Source organism: Lemur catta, chromosome 21, assembly GCF_020740605.2.
Source record: "Lemur catta isolate mLemCat1 chromosome 21, mLemCat1.pri, whole genome shotgun sequence".
NCBI lineage: Eukaryota > Metazoa > Chordata > Mammalia > Primates > Lemuridae > Lemur > Lemur catta.
In genome coordinates, this window is record NC_059148.1 from 9,275,112 (window position 1) to 9,290,785 (window position 15,674).

Here is a 15,674-nt window from a genome sequence, read left to right on the forward strand (position 1 = left end):
GGGACCTGAGCCAATGGCAGTCGCGCAGGCGGTGAACCAATCAGGACGTGGCATGCCGCGTGGTGGGCTGGCCGTTGGGCGCTGGTGTTGGACTGAGAGGAAGTGAGGGCGGCCTGCAGCCCGGGGCGACCGTCATGGTAAGCCGGGCGCCGGCGGGGCTGGGCAGCCTAGGAGGGGCGGCCGGGGCCTGGCGGACGCGAGGGACGGGCCTTGGGCAGCGGCGCCACGTGGACTTGCCCGGCAGGCCCGTGCCGGAGCGTGCAGGTCAGGGGCGGGCGCAGGTGCAGGCCGCCCGCCGTAGCCCCGGCCTGCCCGGCGGTGACGAGGAGCCCGTCCCGACCTTCCTGCCCTTCGCAACACCAGGCGTTGCGCTTAAACTCTCTCCGGTTTGTCTCTACGATGCTGTGAGCTCCTCTAGAGGGCACTTACAAAAATAGACAGTACTTACAGGTCTTGACATAGAATGATAGAAAATGGTATATGCTGAAAAATCTTGCGTTCTCCATTACGAAGACTTTTGTTTGTTTTGAGACAGTGTCTCCCTCTGTCGCCCAGGCTAGCGTGCAGTAGTGTCATTATGGCTCACTGCAATCTCAAACCCTTGGGCTCAAGCTATTCTCCTGCCTCAGCTCCTGAGTGGCTCCAACTACAGGAGCGCGACACCACGGCTGGCTAATTTTTCTATTTTTGTGGAGATGGGGTCTTGTTCTTGCACAGGATGGTCTCGAACTCCTGGCCTCAATGGTTGCTTCCGCCTCAGCCTCCCAGAGTGCTAGGATTACAGGTGTGAGCCACTGTGCCCGGCCAATTCTTTGTTTGTTTATACAAATACTTCAAAATTTTTTTAGAAGTAAAACCAAGCAAATGGAATAGGTATATTTACGCCTCCTACACACCTTCTTGCACCAGAGATGGCACACTTTGCACTCTTTTTTAAATTCTAATTTTAATTAATTTTTTATGAGACAAGATCTTGCTGTATTGCCCAGACTGGAGTGCAGTGGCACGGTCGTAACTCACTGCAGCCTCCAACTCCTGGTGTCAAGTGATCCTCCCACCTCAGCCTCCCACGTAGTTGGGATTACAGGTGTGAGCCACCAGGCCCAGCCAGTATGTACTCTTGCACCTTCTTTTTTCATCATACAACAAAGTCCTGCAGCTTACTCCATATCGGTATAAAGATCTGTATTGTTTACCGCTGTGTAGTAGTACTCCAGGGTATGGCTGTACAGTAGGTTATTCACCCTGCTGTATTGCAGGATACTTGATGGCTTCCAGTCTTTACACATAAAGGTGCAAGGAGTAACCTGTGCACGCACGATTTCTTATGGGTGTAGGTGTTATGTGGGATGCTAGAAGGGGATGGCTATGATATTGTAGATACTGCCAGATTCCTTTCCATCAGCAGTAAATGAGAATTCCTGTCCTCCCAGTGAAGGGCAGGCTTCTACCTTTAATTGTTTCATTTTAATATCCTCAGCTCATAGGTACATACTAGGTCATTGTTGAAGTAATTCATTAACAGTTTACACATCAGTGAAACCCAACCAACACTTGTGTCATTGTGCACATCTAAAACCCGCAGCCCATGAGAGGTCTTACATCGAGGCCAGAAAGACCTTTCATGAGAACTTTTCATGGTCCAGTTTGTTTCACTTGTCCCCAGTTAACTGAGGCTGATGGCCAATCATCTTAGCCTCAATTTCCTCTTCAAACTAAAGTTTACAAAGTTTGCTAGCTTTCAAACATTATAAAAAGTACATATATAATAACTCAAGCTAATCTCTTCATTTTCCCTTCATAAAAGTTGGTTTGAGGCTTCTCTCTCTCTCTTTTTCTCAACTCCCCCTTCTCAGAATTGAGGCATGAAATGGGTGGTTGATTTTTTTTTTTTTGAGAGACAGGGTCTTGCCCAGTATAGTCTCAAACTCCTGGGCTCAGGTGACTCTCCCACTTCAGCCTCCCAAGAGATGTGACTACAGACCCAAGCCATCATGTCAGCTCCAATGCTTTTTTTTTTGGCAAATAATATATGTATATTTTTTTATTTCAAAATATTAAGGGGGGGCCAGGTGCGATGGCTCTCACCTGGCATCCTAGCACTCTTGGGAGGCTGAGGTGGGAGGATCTCGCTTGAGCTCAGGAGTCTGAGACCAGCTGAGCATGATCGAGACCCCCATCTCTACAAAAAATAGAAAAATTAGCTGGGCGTGGTGGCATGTGTCTATAGTTCGAGCTACTCAGGAGGCGGAGGCAAGAGGATCGCTTGAGCCCAGAAGTTGGAGGTTGCAGTGAGCTATGTTGATGCCACTGCACTCTAGCCAGGGCAACAGAGTGCGCGACCCTGTCTCCAAAAAAAAAAAAAGAGGGGGGGTAAAATTGTTTTTGTTACACAGATACCTTTTATAATGCTTAAGTCAGGGCTTTTAGTGTGCCCATACCTGAATAGTGTTTATTGTACCTGATGGGTAAGTGTTTACCCTCCTGTGCCTCCCCACTTCTTGCTTTGCAATGACCTTTACATTTCTTTGTGCCCGTGTTCAATGCTTTTTTTTTTAAGACATTAATCATTTCAAGTGTAAAGAGAAGGCATCTTCTATTACCTGACAGATAAAAGGAAGCTTTAGGATTAGAAGAAATTCGTGCATCTCACCATTTTTAAGAGCTGTTATTTTTAGCAAAGATTTTGTCTTTAAAGGAAAAATACAATGATTAATTAATACTTCCAACAGAGCTATTCAGACATTGTTGGTATGATATGGTCTTTGCAAGTTGAAATGCATACATGAGATTTCAAAAGTTCATAGTACTTCCTGTAGTTGAATCAACTTAATTAGGAAACTTTTCTGATGGGGGGAAGTTGTAAGAAGTTGGTATAAATATAATCTAAAAGAATTTACACTGATCTCTGAGAAAATGTGGGCCATTCCAGGTATTTCCCTTTGCATTAGAAGGGTTTGTGTCAAGATGCATTTAATGGCAATCCTAGCAGCAGAAATTGCTTAAAATCCCACTTTATGTATACCAGAGCCTCATCACAAAGTTGATTACCTCCTGGAGAATTTGTTGCCTAGGGCAGCATCTGCTGAAAACTAAGGGTAATTTTTTCTGGTTCAGTACTCCAGTTTGGTTGGTATCAGAGTTAGACTGTCAGCTGTGATTTAGCCACTTGTCTTAAGCTTACTAAAGACCAGCCTAGAAGCAGAATTTCTGGGCTTCCACACCATTGTGACTAAGAGCTAGGAGGTTACATTGCTGGATTAGGAAATTATTAATAGAAACAATCCAAAGTCATTTGAGATTTCTGAACTGTAATGTGATCATAATTATATGATGGGAAAATAACATCCTTGCTTAAATTCATCTGGGTCATGACGTGGCCATTTTGACTGCCTATTTTATTTTTATACCAGTTATCTCTTCTTGAGTAAGGTTTGTTAACATGTTCAAGAAATTTGTCCATTTCATCTGTTATCTAATTTATTGGCACAGAGTTGTTCATAATATTTCTTTATTCTTTTAATATCTCAGTATCAGTAGTGATATCCTTTCTCATTCATGGTATTGGTAATTTGTGTCTTTTTTTTCTGGATCAGTTTGGCTAGGGGTTTTTCAATTTCAGTGTTGTGCTCAAAGAACTTTTGGTTTCACTGATTTTCTCTAATTTTTTTTTTCTGTTTTCTATTTAATAGTTTATTCCTGCTCCTTACTAGTTCCTTATTTGTCCTTTTTCTAGTTTTTTAAGGTGGAAGCATAGGTCAACTGATTTTGAATTTTTTTTCAAGAGATTTAAATCATTATTGATTACACATGATAATGGATAATACACAAGCTTCATTCCCATCTATAATTTCATCTGGTATCGTTATTCAATTTAGATATATTGCATAGGATATGCCAGCAATCATCTTTATAACCAATAACTCCATGATTTTCCTTTGGTGGCCCCTTTTAATGGTGAACTTCAGGTTCAGCAGTAATTGTTAAGATCAACTATACCAAGGTTTCTGAAGACAATGGCTTCTCCACCCAGGCAGTTGTAAATGAATTTCAAATAGAACCTGGCATCACCTTGAAGGAATTCTATCTTCACACTTTTGGAGAATTTTGCCAAAATGGCTTCAGAGTAGACTAACTTTACACAGCACATTAAAAAATAAACACACAAACAAAAAAACTGACACATTTATTCAGTGTCATGATCAGACTTACATTTAGCAATCAACAGCATGGGTGAAAAAAAAAATCTACATTAAAACCCTTTGTTGGCATGCTTTACACTTTCCATAGAACAGAAACTAAAATAACTTATGATACAGTTAGTCACAAATACAGTCCTCGAGTTTTTTGCCCATACATACGAGTATTGTCTAAAGCATGTCTTTGTAGCAGCTAGGCCCCGCCACCACTGTGCTTGTCTGAGTGCGCAGATCTGTTGTAACCTGTAGCTTCCCTGTCACTTCTCTGGCTCTCCTCTCCTGCAAGGCTTTGTTCCCTGGGTGTAATTAAAACCTTCTGCCACTGCCATAGCTACTGCTGTTACTAGAACCACCATAGCCACCTTGGTTTGGTGGTTTGGCCTCCACCACCCTAGGGGCCAGAGCTTCTGCCTCCAAAGTTTTGTCCTTTCATGGGTCCAAAATTTGAAGACTGATTGTTATAATTGCCAAAATCATTGTAGCTTCCACCATCTTCAAAATTGCTTCCATCATTACTGCATCCATTGTAGCCATCCCCACTGCCACCATATCCACCACCACATCTACTACCATCACGGCTGCCACCAAAGTCATCACAACCACTGAAGTTTCCTCCATGACCAAAGTTGTCATTCCCATTGAAACCACCCTGTGACCAGAACTACTTTGACCTCTTTGGCTGGATGAAGCACCAGCCATCTCTTGCTTAGACAGGGCTCGCCTTACTTCACGGTTGTGGCCGTTCGCTGTATGCTATTTCTAAATGACAAGCTTATCCATAGAATCGTGATTATCAAAGATTAAAAAAGCAAAGCCCCTCGTCTTGTCACTGCCTTGGTCAATCATGATTTCAGTCACTTCAATTTTCCAATACTGTTCAAAGTGGTCTCCTAGGTGATGTTCTTCAGTATCTTCTTTCATGCCACCAACAAAGATCTTTTTCACAGTTAAGTGGGCACCTGGTCTTTGGGAATCTTCTCTGGAGACAGCACTCTTTGGTTCCACAACTCTTCCATCTGCCTTGTGTGGCCTTGCATTCATTGCTGCAGCCACCTCCTCCACAGTGGCATATGTGACAAACCCAAAGCCCCCAGAGTGCTTGGAGTTTGGATCTGTCATTACCACACAGTGTTGAGCATTCCTCATTGCTCAGAATGGCCCCTCAGACTCATCGGTCGCTGAGGTGGAGTCCGATGAAGAGCTTCCGCAGCCGTCGGGCTCTTTAGGAGACTCTGGCTTAGACAAGACCCGAGGACAGTGGGAAGAGAGACTGTAATGATGCTTCCTCAGTGGCACCCATGGCAGAAAGCAGTAAGCTAACGAATGTGTCTCTGATTTTGAAATTTTAAAAAGAATTTTGTGTCTGTGTTCATGAGGGCTATTGGTTTGTAGTTTTCGTATGTCTTTTGGTATGAGGGTAATGCTGCTGGCCTCATAGAATGAATTGGGAAGTGGTCTTTCATATTTTCTGGAAGAGTTTTTAAAGAAGGTCATTGATTTTAGACCTTTTTAACTTTTTGTGATGTGTTTTATATTAGAAGTTTTTCTCTAGGCCCTGTTTAAGCTGCATGCCACAAGTTTTGGTATGGTGTCTTTCCATTTTCTTTTCTTTTTTTGGGGGGACAGGGTCTCACTCTATTGCCTGGGCTAGAGTGCCGTGGCATCATTATAGCTCACTACAGACTCAGACTCCTGGGTTTGAGTGATCCTCCTGCCTCAGCCTCCTGAGTAGCTGGGACTGCAGGCATGTGACACCATACCCAACTAAATTGTTTTATGTTTTGTAGAGATGGGGTCTCACTATGTTGCCCAGGCTAGTCTCGAACTCCTCTTGCCTCTGTGTCCCAAAGCACTAGGATTACAGGCGTGAGCCACTGCATCTGGCAGTGGTTTCATTTTCTTTCTTTTTAAAACACTCTAATTTTCCTCATTAGTTTCCAAATTTCTTTGTGGTAATGATTTCTAATTTAAATCTAACATTCACAAAACATACTTTGTATTATTTGAATTCTTTGAAATTTATTGAGACTTCTGGTCAGTTGAGAATATGGTCTATTTTAGTAAATGTTCCCTGTACATGAGAAGAATGTGTATTCTGCTATTGTTGGACAGAGTGGTCTATAAATGTCAGCTGTATCAATATGGTCAACAGCATCTGTTTGCTGTATCTTTATTGATTTCTGTCTACTTGTTCTATCAGTTATTGAGAGAAGAGTGTTCAAATCTTTAATTGGTTATGGATTGTCTATTTCTCCCTTCAGTTTTTTTTTAATTTTGGAAATATTTATTGAATCCAGTAACCTCTTCTAATGGCTATATGGAACAGAAATATTTGATATTTCCAAACTAAGTGGTGTTGTGTCAGAACTCTGTGCTTAAACAGACACAAAAATATAAGTAATGATTAAACTATCCAGCCAGTAAAACTGAATTTTTATTTTCATTTAAAGGACTAATGAGAGCATTGTATTTCTATTTTTTTTTATTTCAGCATATCATGGGGGTACAAATGTTTAGGTTACGTATATTGCCCTTGCCCCACCCGAGTCCGAGCTTCAAGCATGTTCATCCCCCAGATGGTGCACACCACACCCATTACGTGTGTATATACCCATCCCCTCCTCCCCCTCCCCCCTGCCTAACACCTGATGAATGTTATTACTATATGTGCACTTAAGTGTTGATCAGTTAATACCAATTTAACGGTGAGTACATGTGGTGCTTGTTTTTCCATTCTTGTCTCCCTTCAGTTTTTACATTGAAATTCTGCATCTAGAAGTTATAAATATAATAATGCAAAACATTAAGGATTGTTATGCATTCTTGATGGATTGACCCCTTTATCATTATTACGAAATGACCCTTTTTTCCCCTGGTAAAATTCTTTGCTTTAAGAATTAAGCTGTTGGCCAGGTGTGGTGGTTCACACCTGTAATCCTAGCACTCTGGGAGGCCAAGGTGGGAGGATCATTTGTGGTTGGGAGTTTGAGACCAGCCTGAGCAAGAGCGAGATCCCTTCTCTACTAAAAATAGGAAAAATTAGATGGGCAACTAAAAATTTGTTTCTATTTTTTAGTAGAGATGGGATCTCGCTCCTGCTCAGGCTGGTCTCGAACTCCTGAGCTCAAACAATCCGCCCATTTCAGCTTCCCAGAGTGCTAGGATTACAGGCGTGAGCCACCGTGCCCGGCCTAATTGTATTTTTAAAATATGGTAAAAGTCGTTTATATTTGCCCACATATTTAGTGATTTTTGATGTTATTCATTCCTTTGTGCAATTTAGTTTTCCAGCTAGTTTCATTTTTAATCTACATGAATGCAGGAATTCGTTTAACATTGCTTATACTAGTGATCTACTAATGATTAATTATTTCAGCTTTTCAAAGTCTTTACTTTGCCTTTTTTTCTATAACTTTGAGGTATAATTGACATAAAAATAAAGTACTCAAAGTGTAATTCAACAAAGTTTAGCATGTATTAACATTCACATTCATAAGTCATGAAACCATTATCACAATCACAATAATGAACATGTCCATCACCCCAAAAGATTCCTCATGCCCCTTTGCAAACCCTTCCTCTGTCCCCCCAACCATAATTCTTAATTTGTTTTTCTGTATTTTCCAGACTTTTATATAAATAGAAACATGGAGTTCTTTTGTTGTTTGGATTCCGTCACCCACTATAATAATTTTGAGATTCATCTATGTTATTGCACATATCAAAACTGTTTCATTGCTATTACCTTTGTTTTTTGTTTTTTTTTTTTTTTTTTTTTTTTGAGACAGAGTCTCACTTTGTTACCTGGGCTAGAGTGAGTGCCGTGGCATCAGCCTAGCTCACAGCAACCTCAAACTCCTGGGCTTAAGCGATCCTACTGCCTCAGCCTCCCGAGTAGCTGGGACTACAGGCATGAGCCACCATGCCCGGCTAATTTTTTTGTATATATATTTTTAGTTGGCCAGATAATTTCTTTCTATTTTTAGTAGAGACGAGGTCTCACTCTTGCTCAGGCTGGTCTCGAACTCCTGACCTCGAGCGATCCACCCGCCTCGGCCTCCCAGAGCTAGGATTACAGGCGTGAGCCACCGCGCCCGGCCTACCTTTGTTTTTTGAAAGAAATTATTGTGGTAAAACACATGTAACATAAAATTTACCATTTTAAACATTTTCAAGTATTTAAGTTAGTGACATTAAGTACATTCACATGTTATGTAACCATCACCACTATTTTGAGAATTTTTTCATCATTCTCAAATCTTTTCTTCTTCAATGTGTAATATGCTGTTAAACCCATCCATAATATTTTTCATTTCAGACAATGTATTTTTATTTATTTATTTTTTATTTTTTTATTTTTTAGAGATGGGAGTCTCGCTCTTGCTCAGGCTGGTCTCGAACTCCTGAGTTCAAGCGATCCTCCCGCCTCAGCCTCCCAAAGTGCTAGGATTACAGACTAGGATTACACCGCACTTGGCTCAATGTAATTTTTAATCATTAGCAGTTTGATTTAGGTCTTTTTTATATCAAATATGTCACATATAAAATCATGTTCATTTTTCCGCTGCCTTCCTAAACATATGGGTATATAGTATTTATGTATTTTTTGAGACAGGGTCTTGCTTTGTCACCCAGGCTCTGGAGTGCAGTGGCACGATCATAGCTTGCTGCAGCCCCTAACTTCTGGGCTCAAGAGATCCTCCTGCCTCAGCCTCTCAAGTAGCTGGGACTCTATGGGCATATGACACTGTGCCTGGCTAATTTTTAATATTTTGGTAGAGACAGAGTCTCACTGTGTTTCTCAGACTGGTCTCGAACTCCTGGGCTCAAGTGATCCTCCATCTTCAGCTTCCCAGAGTGCTGAGATTATAGGCATGAGGCACTATGCCAGGCCATAATATTTATTTTAATGTCTTTGTCTCCTAATCCTATCATCGGTGTCATTTCTGAGTCTGTTTTTATTGATTACTTTTTTCTCTTTGTTATGGTCTTATTTTTTGGCTTTCTTTCTTTTTAATACCTGGTAAATTTACATTGGATACCAGACATTATGAATTTTACATTACTGGGTGCTAGGTTTGTTTTTTTGGTATTCGTTTAACTATTTTTGGAATTTTTTTCTGGGATGTAATTATTAGGGCAGGAAATAGTTTGGTGGTTTTGATGCTTGCTCTTAAGCTTATGTGGATTCAGAACAGCCTTTAGTTTAGGCCTTATTTGGCCCGGTGACTGAGGACTCCATTGAATGCTCTTTTTAAAAATTTTTATTATTTATTTATTTAATTTGATTATTTTTAGAGACAATGTCTTGCTCTGTTGCCTAGGCTGGAATGTCATGGCGTGACCATAGCTTACTGTAACCTTGAACTCCTGGGCTCAAGTGATCTTCCTGCCTTAGTCTCCTGAGTAGCTAGGACTATAGGCATGTGCTGCCATGCCTGGCTAATTTTTAAAATTTTTCTAGAACTGGGGTCTTGCTATGTTGCCCAGGCTGGTCTCAAACTCTTGGCCTCAAGTGAGCACCCCGCCTTGGCCTCCCAAAGTGCTGGGATTTCATGCATGAGCCACCATGTCCAGCATTTTTTTGTTGTTGTTGTTAAATATGAGACTGGTCTCGCCATGTTGCCCAGGTTGGTCTTGAACTTCTGGACTCAAGTGATCCTCTTACCTCAGCCTCCTGAGTAGCTAGGACTACAGCAGGATAGTAAATTTGATCATGGATAGAACCAAAATTGCTTGACTGCTTATTTTACACTCATTGTAAACATTAGTTTCATGCTGTCTTAAGAGAGTAAAAAAAAGAAAAAAATAAATAAGCATTATGAATTGCTTGAAAGATGAGTTTAAAATGGCTGTATTTCTATTTTTAGTTCAAGTGTGTCTATATCCATGTGGATAGGGAGGTATTCAGATATAAAATGATTATGGAAGCTCATGGTACATTATATCTGAGAAGACCTTTAGAAACCAAAATATTTTACAAATGTTAAGGTATGACATCAGGTCTTATTTGCATTTTATATAATTTCAGTTGACTCTAAGATGAATGAGTTCACGTTTATGTTCTGGTTCCCAGCGCGAGTGTATCTCCATCCACGTGGGGCAGGCGGGTGTCCAGATTGGCAATGCCTGCTGGGAACTGTACTGCCTTGAACATGGAATTCAGCCTGATGGTCAAATGCCAAGTGACAAAACCATCGGTGGCGGGGATGACTCCTTCAACACGTTCTTCAGCGAGACTGGGGCTGGCAAGCATGTGCCCAGAGCAGTGTTTGTGGACCTGGAGCCCACCGTGGTCGGTAGGTGCTCGAGCACTGGACGGCAGCTTTCCTGGGGCAGGATAAAGCCCCACATGGGCTCCTTTGAGTCCCTCTGTGGAAAGGGCAGGATGGACAAGCATATGCCCACGGTGTTAGGAGAGAAACTGAAAGGTTCGTGTGTCTGTGAGACCCAGGCTTCTAATTGAGGAAAACCCGACATGCAAGGAAAAGCTGCTTTGCCAGCAGTCTGGAGAGAGTCACTCTGGATGCCCAGGCCTGGTCGGGTGGCTGCAGTGGACCCCACCTGCAGGGTGCGTGGCCACTGGTTCCTTCCTTGATGCTGTGCACACTCTCATGCGAGTGCATGGGAGTCTTGACCTGCATCTCAGACATAAAAAGGTAACTACAGAACATTCATTTGGTTCCTCTAGATTAGAAGCCTGAGGTAGGTTGCAAGGAGAAGACCACCTTTCAGTGGCCTCCCAGATGACAGAATGCCACTTGAAAGCCTGTGAGACCCAGGCCACATAGGGTGCCCTGATAGGACTATCCTGCAGAAGTCACTCTGACCTGGTGACTGCCCAGTTTGTGAGGGATTTTTAAATTACACTCTTTGATGTAGCTATGGGTAGGAAAGAAATATGTACGTGTAGAATTACCTGCACGGGGGTGTGAGAGCTTATTTCCCTTCGCTGGGAACTGGTCCTGCCGGCATTTGTGCCATAAGCTAACTTCACCTTCCTAGAGCCATCAATTTCTCTTTATGGTTTGTGGCTTGTGTACCCCGTGGAGACATTTCCTACGAGACACTCCCACAGTTGACCTCCAAGGAACAGCATGTTCTCTGTAGAGGTGCACAGTCCCTGGACGTGTCCATCTTGGTGAGTACCCTAGACCTTAAAGACTCAGAGCACACTCGATCTATTTGTAGATGAAGTGCGCACAGGGACCTACAGGCAGCTCTTCCACCCGGAGCAGCTGATCACCGGGAAGGAAGATGCAGCCAATAATTATGCCAGAGGCCATTACACCATCGGCAAGGAGATCGTCGACCTGGTCCTGGACCGGATCCGCAAACTGGTAAGAGGAGCACCTAAAAGGCTTCATGCATTATAGATATTGTCCTGGATGGGAGGGGAGGCCTTGGATTGGGAAGGGGAGGTTGTTCTGGCAAATCTTGGACCAGCTGTGAAGCGTGTGTTGCGATGCATCCATAGTTCTTTATCGTCTGCCTTTTTGGCTTCCAAGTGTAATGCGTGTTCACTGTGGACGATTTGAATCCGTATCAACTTGCAGAGGCAGAGAGGTGACTGTGGCTTGTTGGGGGTTGGTGGCGTGGCCTCCACAGGCATTGGCTGACGTTGTCTGGTTTCTCTCAGGCGGATCTGTGCACGGGCCTGCAGGGCTTCCTCATCTTCCACAGCTTTGGGGGCGGCACCGGCTCTGGGTTCGCATCTCTGCTCATGGAGCGGCTGTCGGTGGACTACGGCAAGAAGTCCAAGCTGGAATTTGCCATTTACCCAGCCCCCCAGGTTTCCACGGCCGTGGTGGAGCCCTACAACTCCATCCTGACCACCCACACGACCCTGGAACATTCTGACTGTGCCTTCATGGTGGACAACGAAGCAATCTATGACATATGTCGGCGCAACCTGGACATCGAGCGTCCCACGTACACCAACCTCAATCGTCTGATTGGGCAGATCGTGTCCTCCATTACTGCCTCCCTACGATTCGATGGGGCCCTGAACGTGGACTTGACAGAATTCCAGACCAACCTGGTGCCGTACCCCCGCATCCACTTCCCCCTGGCCACCTACGCCCCCGTCATCTCAGCGGAGAAGGCCTACCACGAGCAGCTGTCCGTGGCTGAGATCACCAACGCCTGCTTCGAGCCGGCCAATCAGATGGTCAAGTGTGACCCTCGCCATGGCAAGTACATGGCCTGCTGCATGTTGTACAGGGGGGACGTGGTCCCAAAAGATGTCAATGCGGCCATCGCCACCATCAAGACCAAGCGCACCATCCAGTTTGTGGACTGGTGTCCGACTGGATTTAAGGTAGGAGTGGATGATGTCGAATCCTTGTATCTGTCAGTCAGCAGCAGAATAATGCTGCCCCTGTGGGCCCACGCCCTTTGGGGAAACTGCCTCTGTTTGTTGGCTGGGCTCTTGGTCATAAATTAGTGAGCCGTAATGATAATTTATTTTGTATTGTTTTTTTGAACTTCCTTACTAAATCATCAGATTCTATACCTGTCTTGAGCTTTTTTTTTTTTTTTTTCTTTAACAGTAAGATATTTTCTGAAGGACCTTTGGGCCCCTTTCTTGGCTGGTAGAATTTAGTGTGGAAAATGTAGGGGAAATGTAGAAATGTAGAAATTATTTTGAGGGTATTTTGGTGATTGATGTGAATAGTGTAGATATTTTAACTTGGGAATTTTTTTTTTTTTTTTGGAGACAGAGTCTTGCTCTGTTGCCCGGGCTAGAATGCTGTGGCATCAAGCTCACAGCAACCTCAAACTCCTGGGCTTAAGCGATCCTACTGCCTCAGCCTCCTGAGTAGCTGGGACTACAGGAATGTGCCACCATGTCCGGCTAATTTTTTTCTATATGTATATTTTTCGCTGTCAGATCATTTCTTTCTATTTTTAGTAGAGATGGGGTCTCACTCTTGCTCAGGCTGGTCTCGAACTCCTGAGCTCAAACGATCCACCCGCCTTGGCCTCCCAGAGTGCTAGGATTACAGGCGTGAGCCACCGCACCCGGCCAGCTTGGGCATTATTATCAACTGTCTGCTGTCACTAAGTCCCCCTTCATTCTATAGATGTGTAGAAATTAAATCAAATTTAAATGTCCTATGGAGTGTTTGATTTAAAGAAAAGCTATCATGAATCTTTTTGTGACAAGAATGGCAACATCTTTATTTCCCTCTTGGTAATCTTAGGAATTCTGGCCTGGTTTTGCCTAAAACCCAAAATATGTACCAGTCTTCCAGTGACACACGATAGAAACCTTACTGTCACTTTTTAGCTTTTCCGGCAGTCGATTACTCAATCCTGTCAGTTCTTTCTGTCCTGAGTCTGCATGCCCTTGTGCTTTGCTTCTCATGCCCAGACCCTCACTGCTCCTGGTGGGAGCACTGCAGTAGGTTCTTAGAATGACCAGGATTTCCTACTCTGGGGGCGCTTCCTCTTGTTCAGGGGTTAGCATGGTTGTTGGAACAGCCACCTAATTTTGTATACAAGGTTCCATCTCAGCACAGCCACTCCCCTTCATTTACATAGCGTTCTGCAACAGCAGAGGTGAGTAGTTGTGACAGAGACCAGGTGGCCTGTAAAGCCTAGAATTTGCACTGTCTTGCCCTTTGCAAACAGGGTTGCTGATGCCTGCTCCGGCTGGCCCTGTACACTGCTGCCAACCTCAGGTCATGTTATTCCCGGGTCTGACACTTGGAATGCCTCCCCTTTGGTCCTTACCTTGGAATGTCACCTCCACCCCAGGTGAGCAGGCACATTGATCACCTCTGCTGCTGTGGTGGCAGCATTCACATGACCTTTGACGGTTGATCTGTGACTTCTGCATTTGCCCACAGTGGCTTGCTCGGCGGGTCAGCCATCGTGGGCAAATCTTCCCTGTGATACCAGAGAAATAAAGACGTTGCCATTCTTGTCACAAAAAGATTCATGATAGCTTTTCTTTAAATCAAACACACCATAGGACATTTAAATTTGATTTAATTTCTATACATCTATAGAATGAAGGGGGACTTAGTGACACCAGTCAGTTGATAATAATGCCCAAGTTAAAATATCTACACTATTCACATGAATCACCAAAACACCCTTAAAATTTCTACATTTCCACATTTACCCTACATTTTCCACACTAAATTCTACCAGCCAAGAAAGGGGCACATAGATTCAGTTGTATACCCTGAATCTATCTGGGTGGAAGAAGTTCCGGCTTTAGAAATTCATCCCTATTTTGTTAAAGCCTATGGAGTAAATAATCTACAGCGAAGACAAGGCCATGTACATTTTCAGAGGGAAGACAGAGTCCCTTCAACTGGGCAGCTATCATATGTCACAGTTGCTAGGACACAGCTTTCCAGGTAGCTTGGGATGGAGCCGGGGGGGCTGTCTCCAAGGCTCCTCTTTCCCTGCTCTTTCCTTGACCCATCACTGCTGTCCCAGCACCCTGCCTGGCACAGAGAAGGGCTCACTGACCTTTTGTGGGGTGAACTGAGCTTCTCTCTGGTCACCAGAGGGCACCTGCAGCATGTGTTCTGTTTGAGATAAAGTACCACTATCTCTGGGTTTGATATAAGCTTCATCGAATGCTTTGTTCCCCTTTTCCCATAGGTGGGCATTAACTACCAGCCCCCCACTGTGGTCCCAGGGGGAGACCTGGCCAAGGTGCAGCGGGCCGTGTGCATGCTGAGCAACACCACCGCCATCGCCGAGGCCTGGGCCCGCCTGGACCACAAGTTCGATCTCATGTATGCCAAGCGGGCCTTTGTGCACTGGTACGTGGGAGAAGGCATGGAGGAGGGGGAGTTCTCGGAGGCCCGCGAGGACCTGGCGGCTCTGGAGAAGGATTACGAAGAGGTGGGCGTGGATTCCGTGGAAGCCGAGGCTGAGGAAGGGGAAGAATACTGAGGGGGCACATGGGCACGCGCCCATCTCTCCTGCCACCCCTCAGCATGGCTGCTTTCAAATTGTTTACAATTAAAGTTTCTGTGTAAAACCAAAACCTCTGTGTCGTGCTACTTGGTTCTGCCTATGGGAGTGGATGGGGTCCCAGAGCCCTCGTGGACAGCCCGCGTTGCTGGAGTGGGGCTGGGGTGTGGTGCTGCTGGATGTATTTAAGGAGCCACTGCAGAAGTGACTTTACCGGGAGGAAATACTTGGTATTTCAAAGCCAAGGTTTCAAGGTATAAAGATTTATCAAATTCTGGGAAAGCTGAGTCAGGGTTTTCCATTGAATTTGCCACTGCTGGGCTTCTGTGTTGCTGGGACATGCTGGCTAAAGTGTAAGAGCCCAGAACCGCGGTGTTGAACTCAGGGGTCTGTGGATGGGGATTGTCCAGGAAATCCCTAAAGCTATGGGTCATATGTGTACTGTCAGGATGTTTTGGGGGGCAAAGACTGTTACAGAACTCTCTGTGGCATTCATGACCCACCCAGGTCACAACACGCCCATCCTGACCTCAC

At 44.2% G+C, this 15,674-nt stretch overlaps 1 protein-coding gene and 1 pseudogene across 2 annotated transcripts; one reads left to right on the forward strand and one right to left on the reverse strand.

Annotated features, from left to right (window-relative positions):
• Window positions 1–92: 92 nt before the first annotated feature.
• LOC123626156 (tubulin alpha-3 chain) lies at window positions 93–15,209 on the forward strand. 2 transcript variants are annotated; one of them, XM_045535045.1, is made up of 5 exons: window positions 93–137; window positions 10,276–10,498; window positions 11,391–11,539; window positions 11,839–12,519; window positions 14,823–15,203. In XM_045535045.1, the coding sequence occupies exons 1-5, from the start codon at window positions 135–137 to the stop codon at window positions 15,117–15,119; spliced, it is 1,353 nt and encodes a 450-aa protein (XP_045391001.1). In that variant the 5' UTR covers window positions 93–134; the 3' UTR covers window positions 15,120–15,203. The 2 variants fall into 2 exon arrangements, with proteins under 2 accessions (XP_045391001.1, XP_045391000.1); XM_045535044.1 differs by lacking the exon at window positions 93–137 and having other exon boundaries at window positions 10,143–10,498; window positions 14,823–15,209.
• On the reverse strand, window positions 4,506–5,345 carry LOC123626179 (annotated as a pseudogene).
• Window positions 15,210–15,674: the final 465 nt, after the last annotated feature.

Coding starts and splice junctions, on each gene's coding strand:
- LOC123626156 (XM_045535044.1), top strand. CDS start 10,246: ATGAGTTCACGTTTATGTTCTGGTTCCCAGCGCGAGTGTATCTCCATC. Junction 11,540..11,838: donor TGGACCGGATCCGCAAACTG/GTAAGAGGAGCA, acceptor GGTTTCTCTCAG/GCGGATCTGTGCACGGGCCT. Junction 12,520..14,822: donor GGTGTCCGACTGGATTTAAG/GTAGGAGTGGAT, acceptor CTTTTCCCATAG/GTGGGCATTAACTACCAGCC.